The sequence below is a fragment of the Trichoplusia ni genome, chromosome 15, assembly GCF_003590095.1.
Source record: "Trichoplusia ni isolate ovarian cell line Hi5 chromosome 15, tn1, whole genome shotgun sequence".
Classification (NCBI taxonomy): domain Eukaryota; kingdom Metazoa; phylum Arthropoda; class Insecta; order Lepidoptera; family Noctuidae; genus Trichoplusia; species Trichoplusia ni.
This window is the reverse complement of record NC_039492.1, coordinates 8,962,005-8,989,353: the sequence shown is the minus strand read 5'-3', so window position 1 is coordinate 8,989,353 and position 27,349 is coordinate 8,962,005. Positions and strand designations below refer to the sequence as shown.

The window sequence follows — 27,349 nt, the reverse complement described above, 5'->3', positions numbered from 1 at the left end:
TGTTAAATACGAAATGCCCTTCGACTTATTAAACCTGTCAACGTATCCATTTATGAAATAATGAGCAACATTACACAAAAGTATTGACTTATTTAATGAGAGAGTTAGTTTTTTCATTAGTTCCGTTCAATTAAAACTGTTCACAAAATTCGCAATCATCATGGATGAATCGTCTATGGTTGGTTAGTTTGTGGGAAAAAAAACTAAACGTCAATTCGTCACGAAGACAATCACGTATAACACGAATTTGCAAGTAGTGAGCAAAGTAAATGATGGGAAAGCAACTGGAGTGAAATTGTTGTTTTTTACAGTGTTTTGTTACCAATACTTGTGTGTTCAATTTATATCAAGGTACATTGCGTGAACATTGTTGTGTAGGAAACCTACGTGATTATGTGTACAATATGCGCAGAGTGTTGATTATGAATGACATCTGTTAACAAAAGGAAAACAGAAATATAACGAAGTTAATAATCATATTCCAGGTAAATATACACTACTTACTTTGATTGAGTTCTCTATAATCGATATTTGTTCGTCTCATACATTGCAATGTTTGTAATATTGTGCGTCAGTAAACGTATCGCCCTTCACTCTGTATTATACACCAAACAAGAAAATGTCAAGACGTGTGACCTCCAATTTTGAGTTCCGTAATAATTAATTATTTGTAGCACAAAGATGAAGTGTTTTATTGTATATAAAATTATTGCATCTGGTGTAACAATGTGCCACTTAGCATGTAGGTGAAATGAAATGGTGATTGAACATCATAACTACTGCCTGGAATGTCTTAGTAGAAAATTATTAACGATTCATAATTGTACAAGAAAAAAACAATTCAACTTAGCATGGAATTTCATATCATATTCAGATAAGATGGTAATACAGCTAAGATGCATTATTTAAATATGGAATAGATTGAAAGGTATGACACAGATACCCACATTTGGTATTGCAGTAATCTGTCAAGAGAGAGTGGTGAACACTGATTGTTTATTATTTTGTTCAAGGGATGTACACACCTACTTTGTTTGCATACTCCCATTTTAAATAATAACATAAATGTTTATACAGCTGTCAGTCAAAGTGATACAATGACATCATGGATCCTGTATGAATAGGTAGAATAGTTCTGTTCCTAAACCTTAAATTCTAGTTTTTTTTTTTTAAGTTGGCATAGGTGCATACCAGAAAGCTTCCTTGGTCTGTTTCAATCATAATGGAACAGATAATATTGTTGTTTTACTTTATTTTACTTGATGTTTTTGGAGTAACATGTTCTTTATTAAAATTAAGCTGTATTTAGTACTTATTAATAAAGTGGGTAATTAATTACTAACCATAGTTCAGTAGTACTATTGATTATATTATGATTACAAATCAAGATACATTCTGCAGTGCAATCTGCCAGTACCTTGAAGATAGATTTGAATGTTACTTTAATTTGAAACATACCTTACACATGTATATCTTTTGAACATTTAGAGTATCTATATCTAAGATAAGCACCTGCACATTACACATACAATAAATAAACCAATCGAACAATTGAACGAGGGTCTACAATTGGTCATAAATACTTTAATTCTGAGTATTAAAAACAGAAAAAAATTATTACTACTTATGTATTCAGACAATTAAGAAAAATGTTGTTTAGTTCATTTGTTGTTTGATCTATAAACAATGTTGCATTTACTTACTTTATTGTTATCAGACTGAGTCAGGATAGAATGGACAATTGGACATGTTTAGTTGGTGAACAATAACCACTTTTCATTTAAAACATTTCTTGGATTCCAAGGTAGTATCAGAAATTATTGCCTAATCTCCTGTAAGTCACAATTTTTTTGGAAATGAGTGTGCTTGTGCCTGTGTCTTGAATTTTAGGGAAACCACCTGAGGTTTACTCATGGATTAAATTTATTATTGTAATATTTGTTTTAAAAAAAGGGAATCAAATTCCTTCTCTTTGACAATATCAGTCTATTGGCAGTATTATTGATTCAGTAACAAGCTGAAATTCTTTTTCTCATGTGTTAATCTTGTAACCAGAAGAATACCGTAAGGTTTCTATAACACAGTTACTGTTAATTAGTCATTAATGTATTTCTAGTAAAGTATTCTTACTCATAGCATTTAATCTTATCATCCTTATCAAGGATAATTCAAATTCATTATGAGATAGTACATCCATATCAAATGTTATTAAATGTTGCTTTTTCACATGAAGTAATGAACAATTGTTGGTTTATTTAGTAGGTCAGACAAATATATCTGTAAAAAATATATAAAGTGTACTGTTTTTGTAACAGTTTGTTTAAAAATCCACATCTGTGAGCTTATTATGAGGTCTTAAAGCTAGACTGTAGCTATTATTGAAGGGAGATGCTGCTATGCGCAGTTTATAGTTGTTTCACTTCAACTATTGCAAAATGTTTGGTTTAAATAAACTATTAGTTACATAGTACAGGAATTAAGCATAAAATTACATCTAAATTTATCTATAACTTTAAAAGTGAAACATGATCTTTGTTTAGTCACTTGATACATAAAGTTCTAGATTAAAAACAGGTTATAGAATACTACTTGCATGGCAAGTTTCAGATATAGAATTTTATAGAAATAATAATTCTGGTAAAGTAGTCAAAATCTGCCCAAAGCGATATATAGATAAAAAAAAAAACAATGTGAAAGGCAACAGTTAAAAATACTAAATGAGCCATGCAATGTTGTTTTCTGCTCAATGATAATAACTGATCAAGGCCACCGAAGCAATAGCAAGATTTTGAATAATCATACTTTTCTAAAGCCACTTTTAGTAGGAAGCATGAGTAAATGTGAAGGCTGAGATATAAATAGTAGAACCAAGTTAAATATCAAATTGTTTACATACAGAAAAGTCTCTAGATTTTGTTGTAAAGACTAGTTTGATTCTGGTTAAAATAATAATAGATCAATGGACAGTCACAAAAAAGAATTGTCAAACCAAGTCATGCATTTATTTCATGTTAAATAATATTAGTCACTTCCTTGCTGCACTAAAAACCAATGACTTAAACTGTATGTAGTACATAATGTGTTATTTGAAAATCTACAGTTGCCTTTCGCTGGAATACCTGACGAAGACCAGACAGATTCATGAAAGCTTTTCAAATCCTTAATGAGAAATCATTTGCTTACATAAGAGCTTAGTGCTTAGAAGTCGGATGATATGCCTTAAGACGTCGTAAAAGGCGGTGCTTTAGCATTAGTAGATGGAGTAATATCCCTAAGAGACAAAGGTCATATCTTATTTTATAGTTATTCATTAATATTTATGTTTGGTTATGGATACGGAAATAAAGCGTGCTTAAATAGGGTTGCAAGATTGCTTTAGCGAGATGCATTAAATACAAAAATAAACCCGACATTAAAAACTTTACCCTCTCGACTTTAAAATTACTTGACGGGTTTTTATCAAAACTGTCTAAGAACACTCGTAAATAATTCACCTTAAATATAAAACAAAGTAAATTTTGATCGCTCCATCCGTTCGGGAGCAGCGGTCCCACAGACAGGCAGACACGTGAAACTTCACCCCTATTTTTGCACCTAATGGGGGTTTCAAAATAAATAAAACCATTAATTTAAAGTCTACGTAAGAAAGAGACGTAATATCTTGTAGCTCGTTAACGATATGCCTTACCTCCTTCGAAATGGCTAAAACTACAGCTACGTCATCAGAGGTCAAAAATATACGTAACTGTGATATCATTGATATTGGTATACCAAAATTATACACAGCTTTCGAAGTTATATTAGTATATAATGTACTCGCCATTGTATCAGCGTTAAATAAAGGAGATAACGAGCGATTTGTGATTGTAGACAGATACATTAGTTGACCTCTGGCTAATTAACATTTGTATGGACGTAGTACCATTGCATGTACAGAGTACAGTGGTCTGAGGCTATAACGATTTGATTCAAACGCCCCTGGGATACAATTTTATTGTTTTGATAACACATTGTTATAGAATAGGCCTTGCTAAATTGCAGGCTACTGAAAAACAATACATAAGTATTTGCCAGCTTTATTTTGTTCTTTTTTCTTATGTTTTAATGTCCCTCTGCTGGTCAATGACTTTTTCTAAATAATTCCATGATTACCTATCCCTCGCCAGCCCTGACCAGCTCTCGCCCTATGTGTCAGAATCTCCCGTTTTCTAGGCCATTATTTTCTCTTTCTTCCCATTCTCAAAAAATAAGTTTTTAATTAATATAGACGACCGTTTATTTATATTAAAACCGTTTTAGAAATTAAACATCTTTTCAACGATTTTGGCTTGTTCTTTGTAGGTCAAGGTGCTGACTATACTGTAAAAAGTTGTTGCATAAAGCTGCTGCAATGTCAGACGAACGAGTCCATATTCTATTATATGAGCATCGTTTTAACTGTTGCGACCGCGTTAAGATCTATACTTCGCAGCATCACTGTTGAGTGCGGGTATAACTTTAAATGAGTCACTCCTGACGTAAAATATCCATTTCCAAGAATAATTCCGTCTCAGATCTGTTTAAGCGCTTATTTTTCTCAGGATCTTACGCTAACTCTTAATGGTTTTCCTTTCATCTGAAGAGTCCAACTGTCTTTTTAATATTAATTTGAATGCAAATGAAGTTAATCATTATTGTATTATAGAAAGGGAGTTCGTTCTGTATTGTAAAGTACGCAAATTGCGTGTCCCGTTAGTTGAACGTCGCGTATCTGTTGCCTACTTCGGTGAGAGAAATTGTGTACTTTTTAGAATGATGATTCCTATGAACTTATAAGAACCGAATAAATTTTTGTATCAAAGCTGTGCTCCACGCACTCATTGTCCTAAAGTATTTATAGTCTTTATGCACGCATACCGCGAAGACTGAGGTGGCGCGGTATAGGTAAATGGGGAAAGATTTGGGAAAGGCGTTTGCACGACAACGCTGTTGCTTATTTATGCTATCTGTTATCAACAAGACATACACAACTGTAAACAGAAAACGTTGCTAAAATTGGTAAAAAATCTTATAATCCTAACATCTCATACCACTGCACCGGCCCGCGATCCAAACTTTCACTTAGTTACCCGTGTAGATCCTGTTCCTTAATACACCTACATATATTAATCCTTTGTACTAAATTATATTGCATTGTTACAGAATGAGTTCGACGGAGACCATCAACGTGACCGCTCAGCCGATCATGGAGGTCGTCCATGATAAGTCGATGTTCCTGCAGACGACTGCTGCCCAGGGTATCGCCGGTATTTTCGTGTGGGCCGCTTTATTCATTACTTGCCAACAGGTAAATATAAAGAAACCTTCAATTAATGTACTGGGATTTACGCGGAAGACGAATTACAACAGAAGTGGAAGCGAGACAGCGCACTACACGCCGGATAGCGTTGTCTCTACCACATCTATAACAGCCCCAATTTCAAATGTTGTGGTAGATCCTCGCAAAGTATAGTCAAAGAACATTTTGCAACAATATATGACAACTATTAGTTGTTAAGTGCTAAGTTACAACTTTCATTCGCCCGACAATACAAAAGAAAGATGTCTTTGTCAAACGCGTTTGTTTCGGTGTCGACATCACCACAGGTGCGTTGTTCTTTTAAGGACTTAAGCAAAAAGTTTCTATGCTACACCAATAGAATAGAGAATGAATGGTTCTTGCTATGATAGATTGACTATTGTCATCGTAATCTTGCGATAGATTGAATTGCTATTGAAATGTCGAGTTCTTGGTAAAGGACGATTTTTCGCGAATTTATATCTAATTAAATTGGGAATGTGTTTAATGAAGACCACAAATTAAATAAAATAGGAAGTAATTCGTTAGTTAATCACCTCACTTGTGGTGTTTACGATGTGATGTCGCGCTCCATTAAGTAATTAGATTTCTAAGTAAATGTATGAGGTTAGTAGAAGGACAACACCATTGTTGATACATACGGATGCGATCGTGACGTCAGAATGAGATTCCCATGTCTGTGGATTGTTTACGCGTTTCTTGCGTCAGTTTGTGACACAGCTACCTATGTGCTAAACAACTTGACAGTTTAAAGAGGCTAGACTGTTAGACAAATATAGAAAACGATAACACTATCGCAGGAAAAAATTTTTTTCATTAAATAAATTATTTTTCGACTTCGCCATATGCAGACCAACTCGAATTTCGGTCGCGGACCGATCCTAACTATGATTATTTAGTGCCAATTGCGTCAACAAACATTCACTAAACCTACTTTTTTAAACAGTATGACACGACCCGAGTAAAAAAGCAGAGAAAAGTAAAAGCTTTCTTTCGTGAAGAATATATTATCATGAAAAATAATATATTCTTCTTTGGAAAGGAGAGATGTTTGCCGCCAGTACAGTGTTGGTGGAAACATTGCGTGGGCTGAAAAAACGGTCAGTCAGCTGCGTATAAAATCAATAGCTTATTAAATTGTATCGCTCCCTAGCCGCCACTAGGTGTGTAGTCTTTGGTTTTATCTAGTCAAGTCGATAACTAAATAGATATTACTGACAAATCACGATAACGTTGGATAGCATCTTTTACTCAGTACATAGTATTATCCGAATTATTCAGGTTCCTTGCGTCTGAATGACAAAAAAGAAACAGATTAACGTCACAATAATCCCGTTATTTTGAATCAATTAATACAAAAAAAAATCCTGTAATAATAAACCAATACACAAAAATATGTATAAAAGACAAGGAAAAGTTATTTTACAATTGTTTTCTACGTTATGCAGACGATCCCCTTTAGAAAAACAAAATTCTTTATCCGCCAACTTGTTGAATAACTTCGAAATTATACTAACCAATAGATAATGCGAATGGTACATGTGGGAACCAATTAGCTTGTCTAATGTCCAAGTTGAAATTCTTTATGCAATAATTGATTGAGTTTGCTCTGGAGAGTAATTAGTAGATAGTTTTTTTTTATTCATCAAACTATTCCGCAACCAAGCTCTCAGTCCGGATTCTTACAAAGGATGTGAAGCGTGGTTTTTCAAGAGTCAATAGTTCTGACTGACACGTACTTCTATTGAACCAATTTTTGTTGTTTCTAAAACATCCCTAGCTACTCTTTTCTGGTTAATGAATGATCATTGGTGCATACTGAATCTTATTTTACACTATTTAGTTGGTAATCAGGTGTAGAAAGTGTGAAACCATGCGTCGATTGTTTCAGAAAATCAATAGCAATCGAAACAAAATATGCAGAACAATTATGCAAGGTTCAGCTTTATGGTAGTAAATCATTTATCTAGGATTAATTATTCTTCGCCAGGACGTGGATATGGAAACCGGAATTGTGTTTAATTTTGCCGGGAGATAACGAAATTATCAGTATACATTATTAAACTAGAGCGAGGATAACTTTATTAACTTTGTAATTTTCAGCATTCTGAAATTCCGTACGTAGTCATACGATGTGGCAAATTTTTCCTGCCTTTGCTGCCATGTTATTACGTTCTCAGAATTCCTTGCACTTGCCAATTTTGTTACATTTCTCCGTACAAGTAAGAGTGCATAAAATATTACAAGCCAACTATTGTTATGCATTCGTTTCAATATTTTGACGTATCGACAAATGTTATCGTGACTGTACCAGGCTAGTCGCGTGTGCACCTATTTAGATAAGCTAAAACGACGGAAATGTTTTCTTTTCCACTGGTATTTTCACGGCAATTAATTAAAAAGTCGTTCGTAATTATCCAAAGATTTTGTGGCTATAAATATTGAACCCGTTCTAATTGCGGGGAGTACAATTAACCGGTTGCATTTTGGTTTGTTATTGAAGCGATGTCCTACTTATGCCAAAACTACCGACTGGAAAATAAATGTTTTAGTTTTTGACGACAAACGAAAAGTCTAGAAATATCGTATCCATCTTCTATTAGTGTAAATGGGCACAAAATTAGCTTGCAAGAGTTTCTGCGGGCCATACGATAGTGCCTGTAATTTCACGCGTTTCTGTTGCCGGGTGAATTCAAATGCGCTGGCGGATCACTAAAGGCGGAAAATATTAGTCTATAACCTATATAAATATTCGCATAACACGTCCAGAAAGATCAATTACATCATCAAACGTGATCGCGCCTGTTGCCCTTAAGGTTCTGCTAACTGATTGAGAGCACTATGACACAATGACCTCATAACTTCCAATTCACGTGTCAATTGTTTATAGATTTCATGGAATTTTGCACGATAGAGAAAAGAAAATAAACATGCATGCTATCCCGCATGCGTTTATCGGAAAAATCGATATGTATGTTGTATGCGGGGGGTTGTATAGTGAATTTCTAATAAGATACAACTGTTTTACAATACTGAAGTAACAAGTGTCGAAAAAATGAATATCTTATGAACTCATTAATCTAAGTGTGCTTACAAAATAACTTTATGTAAGTGAGTAAAAACTGCCTGGCTGGCTTGAACAATATTTATTGAGACATTTTTAAGACCGAATTGCTATAATTATGATTGTTGTTAACCTTAGTTGTTTAAAAAAGGATAACTGTCACTTTAGCATGTTTTAAAAGAATTCGTTAAACTATTAAACCAGTCAAGCATGTATTTTAATACATGGATCTTATTTTTTTAGGTCAATGGTATATTTTTTTACGTATTGACAGTTGTCTTTGAAACTTGTTCGTCTCTGTATGGTATCTAGTATGGTACTATATGTCTTTTCTTTCTCATTCTGTGTTAACGTAATTGGTAATCCGTGTTAGCATAAATAATAAAAAAAAAATGGTGGTGTCTATAGTATCAATAACTTCTTATTACGTCAGTTCGTTGATCGTAACACTTCATTGATTTTAATGTATTGCGTTATGGCTGCGATCATCGTGATTAGTCACCTCAGTGACGTGTTTTCTCAATCATTTGTACATTGCAAGAACCTTGCCTTTAAACGTGAACGAATTTTGGGTTTTCCTCATATGCCTCTGATAAGCCTTTTCCAGAAACTATTTGGAAATGTTTTGGATAATATTTAAAGTTAGCCTACTGGATAAATTTGTTTCAACTGGAAGAATTGATGACAAGTTTCTATTTTAATCATGAAAGCCTTGTGAATGCCTTGGGAACTAACAGCTGGAGCTTGCAATTTGCTATGAGGCAGTTAACGACACACTCAATGAGAATGATATTTTTCCATCTGCGATTTGATTTCATCGATATGTTTTTTAGAACAAGTAGAGACAAGACACTGACCATTTATTGAAGTGGTATTTTTACCGGATTGTGTTTAGAGATGGAATATTTGTCTACAGATTTCTTGTTTTCTTTTCTCTATAGACTTATAGATTGGCAATTGTCTCCCTGGTAGACACCAAGTTGAATGATTAGTGTTATTAGACCTTGGATTGCCCTTGTAATGAACCCATGAATATAACATATCACTTCAATGGTGTCTATAGTAGTCCTTCATTCTTTAAATGCTGCTCCACCTGTAATTTTACACTCAAATACATAAACGGAGCAACTTTCTTAAAGCGATCAATATTTATTAATCAGCTACGCAACACCTACTATCGCAGATGTTTGGAATACAGATAAATATTCATACGAAGCACATTGTTTTCCATTTTCTTACTGATAAGGCTGTTTTAGTGTACCGATCTGAAGTTACAGCATTAGCCAATTCTTTTGTACTACTATCAGTATTTGTTATCGCGACTAGTTATGAGCTATATTCCGTTTTGTATTTACCAACTGATAACGTGTTATTATGGTTTGAGGATGAATAATGACTTTTTAGCGGCAGGAGACTAGCCTGCGTAGTGCCGTGCCGTAATGGTCCCGGTTTTTGACCTTGCGATTCCCCAGCGGGACAGGAAATGTACGTGTTTTACTGTTACGTATTTAGGTGAATAACCTTAATACAGTACGTAAATAAAATGTATGTACATTGTACATGGTAATCTACTTTTTATGTGGGAATGAGGCAAACCCAAGTTGTGGAGGAACGGTCGCGCTAAAGGTCGACCACGCGGAAAACGTTTGTGGTATATTGCTATTACGTGCCAAAGTTTCACTCGGCATATTTTTCGTGTTTTTATGAATTCCTTATTATAACAGTGGTTTTATCGAATAATTGCGATGCAATCTTAAAGAAGATGAAATTTATATCTCCGTATGTGATTGTCAGATACCTAGTTGTCGATGATTAAAAAAAGCTTTTAGTAGAACCGGTAATTAAGTTTATCATTGATTATGTTAAATATAAAGTGCTTTTAACATATTTATTTAGATCTGTTACCTATTTCCTTCAATTACTTTTAATTCAATCCTTCAATTAATTTTATTTTAAATAATATGTAGGTACAAATTGTATTTTAAATCTGATGGAAACAATCTGGTTAACCCCAAAATTTAAATGGGACGACAAATTGTTCATGAATTTAGTTAATCGATTTCTTAGAGAACATTTTTCGTTTCATCACAGTGCAACATTGATAAAAAAATATCGAGGTCTCTTAAACGCAATACTAACTAAACTCCTTAGCCCCAATATCAGTATGAAAGATTTTTGTTCATCTATAACAAGCTTCTTCTATACAAAATATAGGTAGGTAGCTTCAGATAAGTGATAGTAACAGCAGCAGCCTTATTGATCAAAGGCAATGTAAGCAAAGGAATGGGATAGTTTGTTTGTCAGGTGCAGTTAAATTTAGAAACTATTGGATCGATACTCTTCTATGCTCCTACGATGGAAAAGAAAGGCGTTATAGTTATTGTGTATCTGTTTGAACAGTGAAGCATGTGTGGTACCTGAAATAAATGGGCCGATTTTGATGTGAGTTCTCTGTTTTTAAAACGTGATTCAGATGGTTCTTGGTTATGGAGATATCTTTTGAGTCTGAAACTTAATAGTTCCATCCAAAAACTAGTCATAGTTTTTTAATAATTTTAACTACAATTTATCTTCAGTTTTGTCTTTTGATGTTGATTTAAGTGTACTTATTTCATTCCTATTATTTCAACATGTGTTTGTACCATACACAGAAGCCTCTAGCAAGGTTGACTGCACAGCCACATTACCTTGATATGAGAACACGTTTACGTAGGCATTAAAAATGAATCATTTAATTTTAAATAGAGCATTTCATAGTTTTATTAATTGTTATTCAACACGTGGCTATCTGTTGGCAACGCGAGGGCAGACGGCAAACTTAATAGGATTAGCCTTCAAAACGTGTTGCAATAGGCAAGCGATTGTTATATTATACCTACTCATTTATATCCTCTTCGTAATTATTTTGTTTAATTATATTGTATTAATGACATTAAATCAAATCAAATCTTTATTGCATACCATAATGTTACATAGGTGGTAAGTTATAACTAGGTTCACTGCTCATTCAAGTAAAATTATATATTATGTATTATGATATATTTTAATATTATATATTGCATATTTGTATATAATCTTCCTTTAATTAAAGGTTATATTACTTAGGGCCATATTCGTAACTTTGATCTTAGTTCACTAAGGTTTATTTTTGCTTTTATTTTGTAGAGGTGTTTCATGAAGGCTTTGCCATTAAACCTTCTTGAGGTTACGTTGCGTTTTATGGTTTAAAGCAAAGTCTAAGAAGCAATATAATGACCATGTTTATTACACGTTTACAATAAAAATGTGAATGTGTGTCATAGACTGTGTCTGATTGTGACACAGATCATGTTACAAAATTGAAGATTATGTTATAAAAATAATGCAGTATTTGCAGAACCGAAATGAACTAGATTCTATGTAAGCACGTTTGTGTGCGATTACAATATGCTTAATTGAAACCTTCATTTTGTGCCGAATTACTATGGTTTATTTCAAGGAAATCCGCATAACTATCACGTTATTCGGGAAAATATAAAGCCTTTATAAGCTTATTAATAACTACTATTGGAATTTGTAGAACACACAAAGTTTCAGATGCTCTAATATTATTATTATTCTTTAAAACAATTCCTGCATTAATAATTTAACCGTGTGGCAACACAAACATTCAAGTCACATGCACAAAAATAACCAGGAGAAAGGGGGGAGGAAAGGAGTTCAGGAAAAGCTATCGTGAATCACACAAATACTTTTCTCCTCGCGGGTATCAAAGCCGCAACATGTCGCGTTCAGTGGGTTTGGCGTGGTGACCTCAACCACTCGGTTATCCTTATGGCTTCCGCTGCAGACTGGAACGGCGGTAGATCATAGTGTGCTCATCACATTGTAAGCAAACGTTTTACTTCTATTACGTATAATCGGCATCGGTGTTGCATAACTTACAAACGCAATACGGCGAAAATACCGCGAAAACGCTGTCAAAAATAATTTTGCGAATTTCATTAAGACAATGCAGAATTATTTGGTCTGTTTTTTTTTTGCGTTTAGGCAATACTGACTATATATAGTCACTTGCGTTAACGGCAATAAGTAGGTACCTTTTATATTTGACAAGTTTTTAAGATGTGAAACATAACTCAAAGAATGTTTAAAATAGAATTGAAAGCTCAATAAATACTGTACGGGACACCCAAGACGAAACTGAGTAATAAGTACAATTTAAAAAGTAACGTTAGTTGATTGCAGAGCTACCCAAACCGTTACGTCTTGGTCAATTAATACTACATCTTTATTTATTAGAACCTAAATGAAGAGAGCGTGGCACTGTTGGTAATGAATGTAATAACTGACCCTATTTCTATGTAGGTATATTCTGCAATCAATATAATTCATATTCAAATATATTCTTCTTTTGTATGTGTTATTGCCGTATTCATAAATGTGCATTAAGTTAAACCACGCCGTTTATGTTTTCGTAGAATGATTGATGAAAATCTTATTTAATCTATAACGTAAACAGTACGCTAAAAGGACAAAGTCAAAGGACAAATGCAGTCGTTTCACTCACTTTTAGAAAATATATACGTTTCTTCAGTTTATTCAATTACTATCTGTTTCCCGCGGGCCCACTCGCTGCAATTCGAAAATGAACCCACGCTAACATAAAATCAAGATAAAAGCCATCCTATGTGTTAATAGGATCGTTCTATACTATCTGTGTATCAAGTTTCGTCTAAATCCGTATTTTTTCGTGAAAGAATAAAAACAAATATCCATTAATACAATTTTTTCCGTTTATAATATAAGTAGGTACGACTCAATTGTTTACCTTGCCAATTATTATGTCAACAAAACTAAATTATTGAATCAATTAATCAATATTTATGTAGACAGTGCAGCAACGTAATGATTCCTTTTACATTATCAATTGTCAATCAACTTTCGTTTGGCGAAAATGTGTTTGTTTTCACGTATTTTGCTGTGACGAGAATGTCTACCTACCAACTCTTCTTATACGTAAATTCTTGACGTTGTGGGAGTGAGAAGCCGCTATAGCCTCGTAGTACTCTGTCACGCTTCCACAACTGTCAGTCTTACATTAAGTGGTGGTTGTCCCCCACCCCCCCTCCCCCTTCCTTGACCAGCCAGTGGTTTGGATCCGTATCGCTTTCAATGGTTGATTGATTTAAATAACTATTGTTTTCTACTCAAGCAATATCGACGTGAATAAAAGAAAATAACAAACAATTCTATGTTTATCGCTGCATAAATTAGTTTCTATAGATAAAGAGATTGCAATCGATTTGTTTTGATTGTATTTTGCTTTTAAAATTATTACTAATATCCTGTAAGACGTTTTATTTTTCTTTAACTATACAAAAAAAAATGTAAAATGTTCTTTAAGGTAAACTGCTAAATTCCAATTTGCAAAAGCACAATTTGAATTCTCCGACGTCCTCCGACCCTGGCTTTTGAATAGATTTTAATTACAGACGTGATTCTTGTTTACTCAACTTAACATATTCAACACTTACTTTGTGTTTTCAAAACATAGCTTTCAGCTGCTTAAACATAAAATTAATCACAACGCAATACGTCATAGATATGTATTGTGATTTTTTATTTTATGTGGTAAATTAATCTACTTATTTAGCCTGTACAATTTAAATCCTGGACAAAAGTCCGGACTAGACCTTACTTTCTGCGATCTAACTACTAGAACTTGAAATTAAACATTTAGCCGTTTTGACTTCTGGGCCCCAATTCCGCTATTTGAGATGGCCGATCAATGCAATTGTAAATAGCAGAATCGGAGCCTTGTGTGAAGTTGTTCCCCCCCCATCTTTTATAAAACCTCTAAAAATGTTATTCAATTTCAGATTTACCAGCACCTGCGCTGGTACACAAACCCATCGGAGCAGCGTTGGATAGTGCGCATATTGTTCATCGTACCAATATACGGCTGCTACAGTTGGATATCGCTGCTCTTCTTCAATGGAAACTCCTACTATGTATACTTCTTCACCGTTAGAGATTGCTATGAAGGTAACGATATTTATGATTTATCTTTGAAATACATCTCTCGAAAAAAAGACCCCTCGCTTTTAAGTTCCGACGACTTGCTTTGTTTGCATCAGTTTTTGGAGGACTGAAAGTGTGTTTGTTACTTGTTGCTAACTGTCTTAAAGTTTGCCGACAAAGATACTAGTCCGTTTTTAACTAGGTTCAAACTACCGAAACCATGCTACAATAACAACAACTGGAAATAGGTATTCCAAAAATAAGTTTAATAGGTTAGATAATGTTAATTTTGTTTATGGAAATCATGTTTTCGTATGGTAAATATATAACCTGGTGTCACAGTTTTGAACAGCTCGACACCCTCTGACGTGACTTGACTCGATGTTCAAAAGTTCTTAGCTGTACTGGTTTCCATACTTTGTGTTCCTTCACCATTAGCAATTGATAAGCACTGTGAATTAGAAAATATTGTTTTTGAAATACTCGTCATGGTACAAGTGAAGATGTTACCCATCACTAACACCTGATAATTAACTTGCTTCTAATAAAAAACAACATTGTATTAGGTAAAATGTTCTATAATACAACCGGATACCTCAGATTATTTAAGTTAATCATCGCTGTTCGTAATATAAGCGATCGTTGGATTTCCTTTTAAACATATGCAACGGTGCCGGCAGACTATGTAAATTGATTAGATAACAACGGCTAATAATGGACCACGTATCTAGATAGACTGGACGTGACTGTTGTGCTACCATCTGATAGAATACATACTTTCTTCCATTTCTCTTTAATTGAGTAGTTCTCACGGAAGCTAAAATCAAAAGATTGATGGAGATATTCGATAAGTCGTTATTATTCAAAACTTGTTGCCATATAACAAACAATGTTTTCGTTTAAGTTACTATTAATATCGATTCGCTATTTGACATTTAAAATTAGTCTCGTGAACTATGTCTTGTATATAATTATTAGGTACATATCTTCACCGTTTTTTCACCTTGTAGCACCACAGAATATAAAGAAGTACCAGCACAGATACATCGATATATTTGAATTCGTGTCTTGTAACGGATTCCTTCAAGTTTTAATGCACGTAGGCATGATGCGTTTGTTCCAGTTTACTCAAATAATGCGCCGTTTGCGCAACTTCTATAAATAAATCTCCTCACCGTCATGAGCTAAGAAAGATGCACAGATTAACTAAGTTTATTTAGTCTGGGCATCTGGTCTATATCAATCGATTATAAAATAAAGAGTATCGATTGCAAAACGATTGACTCGATGAAATAGGCTGAGTCTTAAACGAGGTTTTAATTGACCTGTTTATGGTCATTGGGACTCAATTGAAATATATGAAGCTATAATATCTTGTTTATAAGGATTTTAAATGAACAAAGCCGTTGTGTCATGTTTGAAAATGACTGCGGAATATAAGTGAGTCATTCAAGAAGTAAACAGTAATTTTTCGCCGTGTAAAAAAAGAACTGGGTTTCGCGCTGTTATTCTAATTTTGTCCTTATTCTTTATCTTGTTGAAGTTAATTTACTTTAAATATATTAGTTTGTTTCATAGACGGGACTGGAATAATGAATGTTATGTACTTTGTGCCACCAAATTATTATTATTTTAATAAGATATTGCGATGAATAAACAAACCAAACATTATTCTAATTTAAACCAAATTTAGACTAAATCAATTCAAACTTTATGTAAATGAATGCATGATGCTATGGTATCCATAGCAATGCCACGTATAGAAAAAGTATTTACAAAAACATCTTGTGTTTACTAAACCCTTATGACCTCAGAACAACCTACCATTTTTTTAAAGATTGTATACTTCTGTGATTTTCAAATATATAATGGACAACTATGCAGACTTTCACTACTACTTTTAGTTTTAGTATACAAACATTTCTAACAACTCAACAGTCATGTTGAAATCTAATATTTCGGTCCGTCTGTTTGTGTATAAATTAGTGTATAATGCATTCAGTTCGTGAGTTGATATTAAGGTCACGGTTGTCTGTAAAAATGTGGTGTTTTATGCAATTATTTAACACTCAAGTACATTTTGTTGTATTGTCCTAATCCGGCTCCGGTCTTAGAAATCGAAATCGAAAAATCGTCACACTTTTGTTTTAACAAGGGTTGTTCGCACTAGCAAAATCTACTCAACTTTCTATGCATTATAATGTAATAATGGATTTCTGGTTTGTTAATGGTCTTCGTAACGACCGTCAGCCATTAATGTGTTGAAATAATATTGTAACGTTTTTATCTATTTGAATTTGAAAGATAATTCTATTGACAATGTTGTATAGTTGCTACGATAACCCGTATGCTTAATTACTATTAATATATCAAGATCTGTGACATTCAGTTTGACAAATGTAATGACGAATATATTTGAAAAGATAAATCTATTTTGTAGCAGTTTCTGTATGACTGCATAGTGCATATTAATATTTATGTCGTCGTTAGTTTAATAGTTAATTTACATACGAGGATAATACATTACTTTGTCCATTGATTGAAATACATAAGACATACATTTATCGGCAAACATCTTAATATATGACTAATTAAGCTTACTTTTATAACTCTGGTATATCATTCCTTTCAGTCATAGAGTCATAGAGTTGAATCAATTATTTCAAACTTTTGCTCAGCAGGCTCTTTTATGTGTAGTTAAGATTTAATTGATCATCGCGCCAGCTCATTGCGGGTTGGTGATTTCAAATTACAATATATGGAATCCAGATTTCCTCACAATGATGCCCTTCACCGTTTTGTCAGTTCATAGGCATATCTCTATTATACTTTCATTATATTGAGAAACTAATTACGAAAACGTTTTTGCCTTTCCAAAGCGTTCGTGATCTACAGTTTCCTGTCACTATGCTACGAGTACCTCGGCGGAGAGGGCAACATAATGTCCGAACTGCGCGGTCGCCCCGTGCGTGCGTCCTGCGTCAACGGCACCTGCTGTCTCAGTGGCGCCACCTACACAATCGGCTTCCTGCGGTTCTGCAAGCAGGCCACACTACAGTTCTGTCTGATAAAGCCAGTCTGCGCTTTCATTATTATATTCCTGCAGGTTTGTGCCTCTTATCATTATTGATTGAGTAATCGTAAGTTTATATGAGGTAAGAATTTAAAGCGTCTTAATACGATGTTTGTAAGTGGTATTGCCAAAAGGAGGTTTATGTATGTGTAAATATAGAAGGTTTAAGATTTCTGGGCTTTATTTGATAATGATAATAGCTAATTTGATCTACAGTTTTTTTTTTTATAAATTCAGCCAGATAACTATCATATGAATGCAGCCCACGTAGGAATTTTCCAATTTGTGACTAATAAATAACACTTAGAACTTTAATAAACAGATGCATATAGTGTTCATACATAAATCATTACATACATTTTCCTTATTGAACTCTTCTGTATTTTCCTACTAGTAGGCACAGGAAAAATGTATCGATTATTTCATATCAATTCAATTAGCCTATTGCCGCTTTCCTGTATACATATTACATACACGATAACTCTTGAAAAGAACAATGCTTTCAGCTCATACAAGAAGCCATGTATTTTGCTAGCAATAACAATAAAAAAACAACTGTAGAATTCAGTCAACTGACAAGACCTCCCATCCCATCCTGTAATTAACGCTTTCACTGGCTCTTGCTCGCCAATCCGTTTGCATGTACTACAGTTTACAGCGCTCAGTGGTTCCCGTTTAGGAGACAATATTTAAGCCAAATTTCAAAGCTGTAGTTCATTGAAAAAAAGGCTTACACAAATTTAGACCCGTCAAAAAGTAGCTTTTGTCCTTTCTCAGGTTTTAGACTATCTGTGTATCGAATTTCATTACAATCGGGTAATGAAACCATTGTTATGAACTTAAACAGGCAGGAGATACGCATTTATAATATTAGTGAGAGTGTAGATTTAGCTTATACGTTCTTCCTGAAGTAAAGCTATTAAGTATAATCAAATTGATAAAGAAGTGAACCTTAAAGCTATTTTTTCTGGAAGTTAGTCTTTTCTCAGTATTGTTTTTGACAAGAAAGTATGTACTTAATAGTTTTTTGTTGGAGCGATTTGACAAGTTGAAGACTTTAAAATGAGGTAGAAATACATAATTTGCATGAATTCCTTAAAGTCCTTGTTGCTATAAGTAGAATGGCATAACAATTATGATGTAATCTTATCTCAACACTTGAATTCTATCAAAATGAGGTTGAGGAAATGTGACGCAATAAGTACTTGTGATTAAATCATCTGATTTGATGCGTCACTAATACTAATGGTAATGTTCCTTTATTAATGATAACGGAACTTAAGAATAGCTATGTTAAGAGCTTCAGGACGTTTGTGCTACACATTAAGCTGAATTGTACAATTCTTCAAGATGTCTGACTACCAGTCTTACTAAGGACTATCGTGTTGCCCTGGCTATTTGAGTTAATACGTCGTCTGTTCGTGTCCTCCTACGCAATGAAGGACCAGTTGTGTAGGAACATCATTATCATCATTCCCCTGCCCTTTTCCCAATTATTTTTATTTGGGGTGGAAATAAATAATAAATTATATTTTTTGTATTCTGTTGTCCCCAGTCTCGCGGCCTCTACCACGACGGTGACTGGAGCCCTGACGGCGGCTACATCTACATCACCATCGTGTACAACTTCTCCGTCAGCTTGGCGCTGTACGGGCTGTTCCTGTTCCTGGGCGCCACTAGAGAGATGCTCAAGCCCTTTGACCCCGTGCTCAAGTTCTTCACCGTCAAATCTGTTATTTTCCTCTCGTTCTGGCAAGGTAACTAACTTAACGTAAAATAATTGGAATATTGCTTGTGAAAAGCATGCATAGAATATGTTCTTTTGTTTTTGCCTTTGTTTTTAATGTTCTCATGAGTTAAACTTTTAGATAGCAGATGACCTTACATTTTGTTTTAAGGCCAGATGTTACGACCCTGTCTTTGAGAAGATTACATTCGATAACTTTGTGAAACCTCTTCAGTACGCTCCATTGAGTACGACTAACTTTTATTCTAAACAATTACAGAGTTTAGAAGAAAAATCTGTACATAAAGTACAAAACAAAAATCTTATGGAACTTTTTCCTCCACCAGGTGTCGCCTTAGCCATCCTCGAGAAAGCCGAAGTGATATCCCCGATCCACGACGCGAACGGTGTCCCAACCACGGCGGGTACCGTGTCCGCTGGCTACCAGAACTTCCTGATCTGCCTGGAGATGCTGGCGGCGGCGGTGGCGCTGCGCTACGCCTTCCCGGCCGCCGTGTACGCGCACGCGCATCGCGACCCGCACCGCTCTGTCACCATGCAGTCCATCTCTAGCAGCTTGAAGGTATGGACTAACCAGGACTGTGTTGGCACGGCTGTATTCAAGAGTAACATTAAAAAGTGATCCTTTAGTGTCGTATTGTGTTGGTCATTATCGAGTGGATTGTCTTTTTTGTATGCGACCTACAATATGTGATACCTTTAAGGTGGCGCTGCAGAAATGTTTAATATCAAATTCTATTACCAAATTCTGTCAATTCAATTCATTAAACGTAACAAACCGGACAGATACTAACGTAAAAATGATAGTAACTAAATTGTTTGACGTTCAAAAGTGTCATATACTGGTCTGATTGAAATAAAGAATTTGGCTTTGACATCACATTTCTTTTAAACTTTCCAGGAGACAATGAACCCCAAGGACATAATGACAGATGCGTTCCACAATTTCCACCCTCAGTACCAGCAATACACGCAGTACAGCTCCGGTAAGTCAATTAACAGTTATACGCATGGCCCATACGCTGCCTGGTCGCATTTTATTTGCATTACGTTACGTCATTGTTACTTACCGTCTAAAAGGGGGATAGAGATGCCGGGGGGTGAAAATATGACCATTTGTGAGGAATTTTTGGCACGTTTAAAGATAAAGAGGTTTATTGAATAAAAAACATATTGAGCAAGAGATTTTTTCGAGTATGCATAAGCTCATTCACAAACTTGAAATATTAACTAAAAATTCACCAATCCGTTTCAAAATTGATATTTTTCACCCTCTAGTGTCTCTCATCTCCGTTTTACTGTAGTAAAGGCGCTACCAGACACCACTATATGTAGCCCAAATGCTCGCACATCCAATGCTCGGATCGCTCTGAGTAGTCTTGTTCGTATTCATATTGTTTGACGTGAGATTCGCGCTGCAGTTTATGGCTTGTCTGGTAGCCCCTTTAGGTATTTCGTGTTATGTATTGTGAATAGATTGGAAATCGATAGTGTTTTATTTTAAAACATTGTAATCTTAGCTGGTCGAAAATGGTTTAGTCGATTCTTTGTGGTGCGATTTTATTTATCCTTCAGAATTTATGGAGTTTAGCTTCTTAAATGGTTTGAAGTATAAATAAAACGCATATAAACTAATTGAAATTAGCGCGAACACGAAAATTATACAAACTAGTACATAGACACAATAATATAGTGTCTTTGATAAAGTATCAATGCGTCCAGTTGTCATTAAATCTTCATTTTTAGTACATGCAGTAGGCTAGGTCGTTCTTATTTTTTGGTTTTATTTTCTTTCAGATGTCACTTCTCAACTGCCTTATGAGAAACTATAAACTCTGCCATAGCTGTGCTCTGCATGAAGTGCATTGCTGTCTGTCCGTTTATACATACATGTTATAATAAATACATTATGCCCGAGCATGGAAACACCACTAACAATATTGTCAAACGATTCCCAAATGAACCATTTTTTATATGGAGGGGATGTACTCGGATTTTCTCATTGGAGTAATATACTCCTGAAATAGGCATTTGTTGATTGAGAATAAGAAAAAGAAAACAAGACTACAATTGTTTTTGGGTAAAGCGATGATAAATCCAAGTGCATTCTAGAAACTGTCAAGTGGCATGCTATACAGGAGCTGTTTACGTTTATCCCAAATACATCTTACAATCACATTCCAAGACTTTTCGTTCAAAAACAAAACACACTACACAAAATGTGCCTTATACAGTTATAATAAGGTCGGTTTTCGGTGCTCGGCAACAGACCCACTTCGTTAGTTAAGATGTTTATTTTTATAATATCGAGGTATTTGGCTAGTCCGAAACGCATAACGAATTTTTACGAAAAATAATTAGGTAAGTATCGTACCAAGGCAATTATGATGGAACAAAATATGTAAGGCATTATACACGCGAAATATACATGTTATAGGGGTCAATAGATTTAGCGAAAGTATATTATTCTTATTGAGAAACTACTTAGTCAAAAAAGGTTGATTCTTATATTTGATTATGCGTGAGTGAGAGATCAACCACACATGATTTCCAGAATTAAATAATTGATTTTTCCGACGGTCATATTCTACAATATAAAACTCATCAACTGATACAATTTATTTTTTCCATTTTAGCTTCGTCGATAATGATTGATTACTACAAAAAGAAATTGAGTTTCTTAACCGATTTAATAGAAAATAAAATGCAGTAACTTAGTTAACTCAGCTTTTTTAATAATCTCTTAAGATGCCGTAGACTATACTGTATCAAAAAAAACTGAACATTTTTTTCGATACTTTTTTCCCCTTTTTTACCGTCTCGTATAGTTTTCATTATATCCGCTCAGAAATTGCAATTTGGGTAAAATAATCTAAATAAAAATTACATAGACAAAGATTCACTTACATGACTCATTTATGCCCGGTTCCTATAACTTACGAGCCGTCATTGGGCTAATGTAACCATCCGTAATCTAGTTACCATTACCAATGCAAAACTAGCGTTCCACAACGCCCTACCTGCAACGAGCATCCGTAGCTAACCCGCCTACGACTCGTTCGCTAATGTCCCTCTCGTTCCTCTTTACGTTTAGTTACGAGAAAACATTGTACATCAGTCATGCAAAAAAAATCATACGTTTTCATATTTTAAATAAGTATTAGAACAAATTACCATACAATTACAATAATAATTTGACTTACCTTGACATCTAAGCTTAAAATAAGTTTACATTCTTAGTATCGCAAGTTTGATGTTACGTATGCAAGGGGTAAACAAAACGCGTGACAATACAATGCGAACCCCGTATCGCATGACATTGACATCTGTCTTCCCGTCTTCCGTGTCCGTCCGCGTCTTTAAAATAAAATTGTTATTAATTTGTTTTATAGCTCCTTGTTTGTACGCGCACCGTCTAGTTTTATTTCTATGGACATTGACACAAATTCAAACAGTAACTGAAATAAAATGGATTTGGTTATCAAGCACGGAAAAATAATCAACCCTTTGTTTATAAATTTTTAATCCCACTTCTTGATCCGTATTTTCGTCTGATAACAAAGCCATGATTTCTCTATCACTTTCAAAGCTCGACATTATTACAGATATCACGATAAACACAATTTCAACCAAAAGAAAATGTTCACGATTGTTAACTGACCGAATTTGACCAGTAAACAAAACGGTAACGAGACGTTGTTTTGACAGTTCAGTGACGGTAGAAAATATTTATAGGAACACATTCCAACACATTTCCATACTTTGTGCTTACTAACGCCCTCTCATCCGTTAGTAACCAGATGTCGGTTATTTGGGTAACGAGTAGTGTTTTATAGGAATGGTTTCGTGTTACGCCTGGTTGAAATTTTAACTATTCGTAACAGAAACGATTCGTTTTTGACTTATAGGAACCGGGCATTAAAGAAAGTTTTATAACTTGTTGGTAACAATGATTCGGACTAATCATTGCCATAACAGATAGTAATTATTTTGTACTTAATGCCTTTAGTATGTCGAGTAAGGATTAGCGTGTAAATGTTTATATTCTGTGATTATATTACTTTTCTTTTTTTTTGTATTATTTGTTACTCTCTTAGTTACAGGATATGATCCTTAGATGAATGCTAGAATTCAAAATTAGTAGAAAACCTTGAGATTGTTTTTTTTTTAAATAATTTGGCATTTATCGGGTTGTTTATGTACATTTCTTATATTTAATGTATATTTGTATTTGTATGGAAGTGAAACTTGCACTTTTTATTGCCAGACCAAAGAACGGCATTTCATGTTTCCACCTTCTGTTAATGTCGAGGCGAGTGTTGCCAATGCTTTGTAATAATACCCGCTCATGTTACTTTAACTTAATTTAATAAAAAAAATAAAACAAATTAACAACCTGTAAAGCCATACTTTATTCATTTCCTGAATTTTGTTATCATAATATTATTAGTAATTTAGGAGATTTTTTTAACATTAATATTAGATTCGTTGAAATTAAAAGTAAATTAGTGCTGAATAGGTTTAAGTTATAATAATTATTTTTTACAGTTCACCATAGATTGATTTTCTAAAACACTTGTATTTGCCTCTCACTAATAATAAATAAAGGATATTACCTACTTTTAATTTATTTTATTATTAATTCTATACAAAAACTTGAACATCATCGAAATAGGGTTACACTGAAGAAATGAAGGTAAGAACATTTTTAATGTTGCTATTTTTAATTATTATTTGCTGGCATGCTTGAATCGGTTGATATCACAATATAAAGGAATGTGTGTTTGTATCATTAGCACGTTTTGTTCTTTGTCTATCACTATTAATTTAACTAGTTTACTAAGTGTCCGACACGGAAAAATTGCCTTATATTGAACCGACAGGTTGTGTACTGTTTGGTGTCAAAATGATTGTTGGTTCAATTTAATTACAGTACAGAATTCAACTCATCTGTGCGCTCTTTGCTATGTGTGCATGCCATTGATAGCATTTCTATATTAATGAAGCTCTAATTTGTGTCATTGGCACACAACTAAAAGCTGTCTGAGTCCGCAACATCATGCACTCCTGGCGCCGTGCGCAAGGATGAGTTGAATCGACTACTAAAAAGTATTACGTAATGGTGAAAAGGAACACTTTACAAAAATAAATGTGTGAAGTGGAAAATATACGCATAAATAAAACAAATATCTGCATTAGATCAATACTCACAACGCACACATAGTTGCCAGTGCTATTTATGAAGTGTTTTGAGTAGACAGCACTGACACCAACGAATGTACACCTTAACACTGTTACTATGAAGCTGTCAACAGATGGCGTTGTGTCATATCGTTTTGTGATCTGCGTGAACTGCGGCGTGGTGTAAACAGCGATCGCGCTGTCTTCAGTATCATAACCATATAAGTATTTTAAAAGATCTTGTCAAATGAATCTTATTGACAGTCAAAGCATTAGTGATGCTGGCGAATTTGCAAAGCCGCTGACGCATATCACAGTACGATAATCAATCTTTCAGGCTCTTAACATTTAAGTAACTAAGGTTTAACAATGAGTACTAACATAGTGGTGTGTGTAGTGATGCGCGGGGGCGCGGGCGCGGGCGGCGGCAAGCGCGGCGAGGAGGGCGCCGCCCTGGCGCCGCGCCCGCCGCCGCAGCGGGTCGCCACCATCTCGCACGCCACTAACTACCACGAGAAGACCACGCTGCTCAGCTCCGACGACGAGTTCCAGTGAACCGACAACACCACACCACACGACAGTGTTAACTGCTAACACAAAAACCACCCCTATCTCGACCCAATAAGGTTGATTACTGTAACTGTTATTGATACCACTGACGTGCGGTTAAAGCCAGCCCCATGAGCAACCGTTTCTTGTTGTTATTCGACTAAAATGTCCTCTTTCTTGAAGTTTCAAGAGATGATGACGTTTGTTTACAATAAAGAAACTTTTTGAGCCTAAGATAGTTAATGGAAAAAATGCTGACAAGAGCGACAAGTGAGAGTTCATAAACAACTAACAATAGAATTAATTAAAAAAACATAATAATGACTTAATAAATTAAATATTTAGGTAAACAGATATGCCTGAAAGCTATTAAATTTTAAGGATCTCGAATGCTTGACTTTATAGTCTATGGTAATTGCTTAATTCATCGATTTTTCAAATGACATTTCAGGTAACAAAGAAAATAATGATGTGCTTAACATTGTCGAATAACAACAAACGCTACTGCTAAAATGTTAAGGAAAAAGTTACCCGAATAGAAAGGTTCATTTTAAAAGATAAAGAATATATTTTTATGTATCACTTGGAGTCCTCTACTACTTTTAACATATATGTCTATATAGTTAACATGCCTGACCCAAAATAGCGTATCTACCTTTTTAGTTATTTATCACAACGGTGTTATTTTCGGACGACTATTTCCAGACCGAACAGAATATAAGCTGATGCGAATCGAACTCAAGTGTTGCCCGACTCGCGACATCGCCCCGCCCGTCGTGATAAATAATTACAAATCCGATCACAAACAATATAAAAATAGCGTGTACCTTTGTTAACGATTCAAAAAAATATTAAAAATTATAGAAATAAACAAAAAGCTTTATCATTACTGGGTGTCATAGCATACTTATAATAAAAATTACGAGAAAATTAATATAAGTTTTAGTACCAACTAGTTTATGTTGTTAGATTTGTATTATTTATTCATTGGGTCATCGCTTCTTGGGATATTGAAATCTATATCTAGGAACAACATCCGCATACTAGGATGACAGATGTATGCAGATATGATGAGTTAAAAATAAAGTCACCAGCCTTTATCATAGAGGTTTTAATACGATTCGACATACCCGGCGACAATGGCGCGATATAGGATCATAAGATTGTATAGTTATGTAACATAAGTAAATGAAATAGCAAATGATACATTATTAAAGTTTACAGGAAAAGAGGAATTATTATTCTATAGATAGCTATTATTGTCTCGCTGTAAGGGTCGTTGAGTAATTCCATAGCACGTTTAGTTATGAGTTTAATTACAGTAGAAATACCATTGAGACACCTTCACATATCTGATAAAACAATGTTATAAATATGTTACTTAATTTATTATTGTCCTTTGGATGTGCCTTTTCCAACTCCGCTTACCTACAAACAGCTTAACTCAAGCATTTTGGAAAATATGTGGTAATTTTGCTTTTAATGTGTGCACAAATTAAACATTCCTTCTTGCCAAATACCAAAGATTCACTGCCAAAAATAACCTATTTTTGCGACTTAAATTACGGTGTTGCTAGAATTGTTATTAAGTATTGATTTTTAGTTAGTAAATGCTGGACGATAAACTATCGAAATGATCACATAAAAAGCTAAAATAATGTACCTACCTACTGTATGCAAAAATTGCATTATGAAAACGATAACACTCCTTTTCATTCCGTCATAAAAATAATTCTATTTGAATTTTTGACTAAAATGGTCAGAATGATCTTGATAAAGCAAAACTAAATTTTATCGCAACTGAATACTAAATATATATTTCATAGTTTATCTATTTGATGGTTCATCCTTTTTAGATAGTTTGTCGGATCCAAGTACTTACTCATAAAAGCATTATCGATGCTTACCTCTGCTTCGCCGTCCAAATTTCTGCTCCAATTTTTTAATAGAACTCTTCTCAAACAAATATAGGGCTGAATGCCCGCCATACATTTATTACAACCCTATTTTACTTGGTAGATGGTTAATCGCTATTTATGGAAACTAAATTTAATATTAATTTTGCTTTAAGATAGCTAACTTTCATGTTATTTTGTTTTCGTTGTTGCGTCTAGCTTTGTGTATATGTATTAAACATTTTAACGTAGAGTAGTACCTCCTACGTATTTATTTTAATAAACTGTAAGTTAATACCTTCTAATGTAAATAATCTCACTATCCCGTATTTTGTTACTAAATGATGATTTTTCTTTAGGACAAATTAGTATTATTTTCAAAACCTTTAGTCAATTACCTTCCCATTTTGTATAGGTACCTAAACCTACCTTAGATCATATAAAGAAATATACCTACCTAGAGCACCTCTGCAGGTACCTTATATGTATTTTTTCAATG

The 27,349-nt window shown here is 34.3% G+C and overlaps 1 protein-coding gene across 2 annotated transcripts; it reads left to right on the top strand.

The window, feature by feature from the left end:
- The first annotated feature begins 195 nt into the window (after window positions 1-195).
- Window positions 196-26,739, top strand: LOC113500965 (transmembrane protein 184B). Of its 2 annotated transcripts, none has more exons than XM_026881923.1 (8): window positions 196-485; window positions 5,182-5,326; window positions 14,264-14,429; window positions 17,285-17,511; window positions 19,034-19,235; window positions 19,552-19,787; window positions 20,127-20,211; window positions 24,804-26,739. In XM_026881923.1, the coding sequence occupies exons 2-8, from the start codon at window positions 5,183-5,185 to the stop codon at window positions 24,959-24,961; spliced, it is 1,218 nt and encodes a 405-aa protein (XP_026737724.1). In that variant the 5' UTR covers window positions 196-485; window position 5,182; the 3' UTR covers window positions 24,962-26,739. The 2 variants fall into 2 exon arrangements, with proteins under 2 accessions (XP_026737724.1, XP_026737723.1); XM_026881922.1 differs by lacking the exon at window positions 24,804-26,739 and adding an exon at window positions 21,023-21,403 and having other exon boundaries at window positions 198-485.
- The last annotated feature ends 610 nt before the right edge of the window (window positions 26,740-27,349 follow it).

What these genes read in the sequence shown, in the direction of transcription:
- LOC113500965 (XM_026881923.1), top strand. Translation starts at nt 5,183, where the DNA reads ATGAGTTCGACGGAGACCATCAACGTGACCGCTCAGCCGATCATGGAG. An exon ending in TCATTATTATATTCCTGCAG is followed by an intron (nt 17,512 to 19,033) that starts GTTTGTGCCTCT and finishes TGTTGTCCCCAG; the next exon opens with TCTCGCGGCCTCTACCACGA. An exon ending in CCATCTCTAGCAGCTTGAAG is followed by an intron (nt 19,788 to 20,126) that starts GTATGGACTAAC and finishes TAAACTTTCCAG; the next exon opens with GAGACAATGAACCCCAAGGA.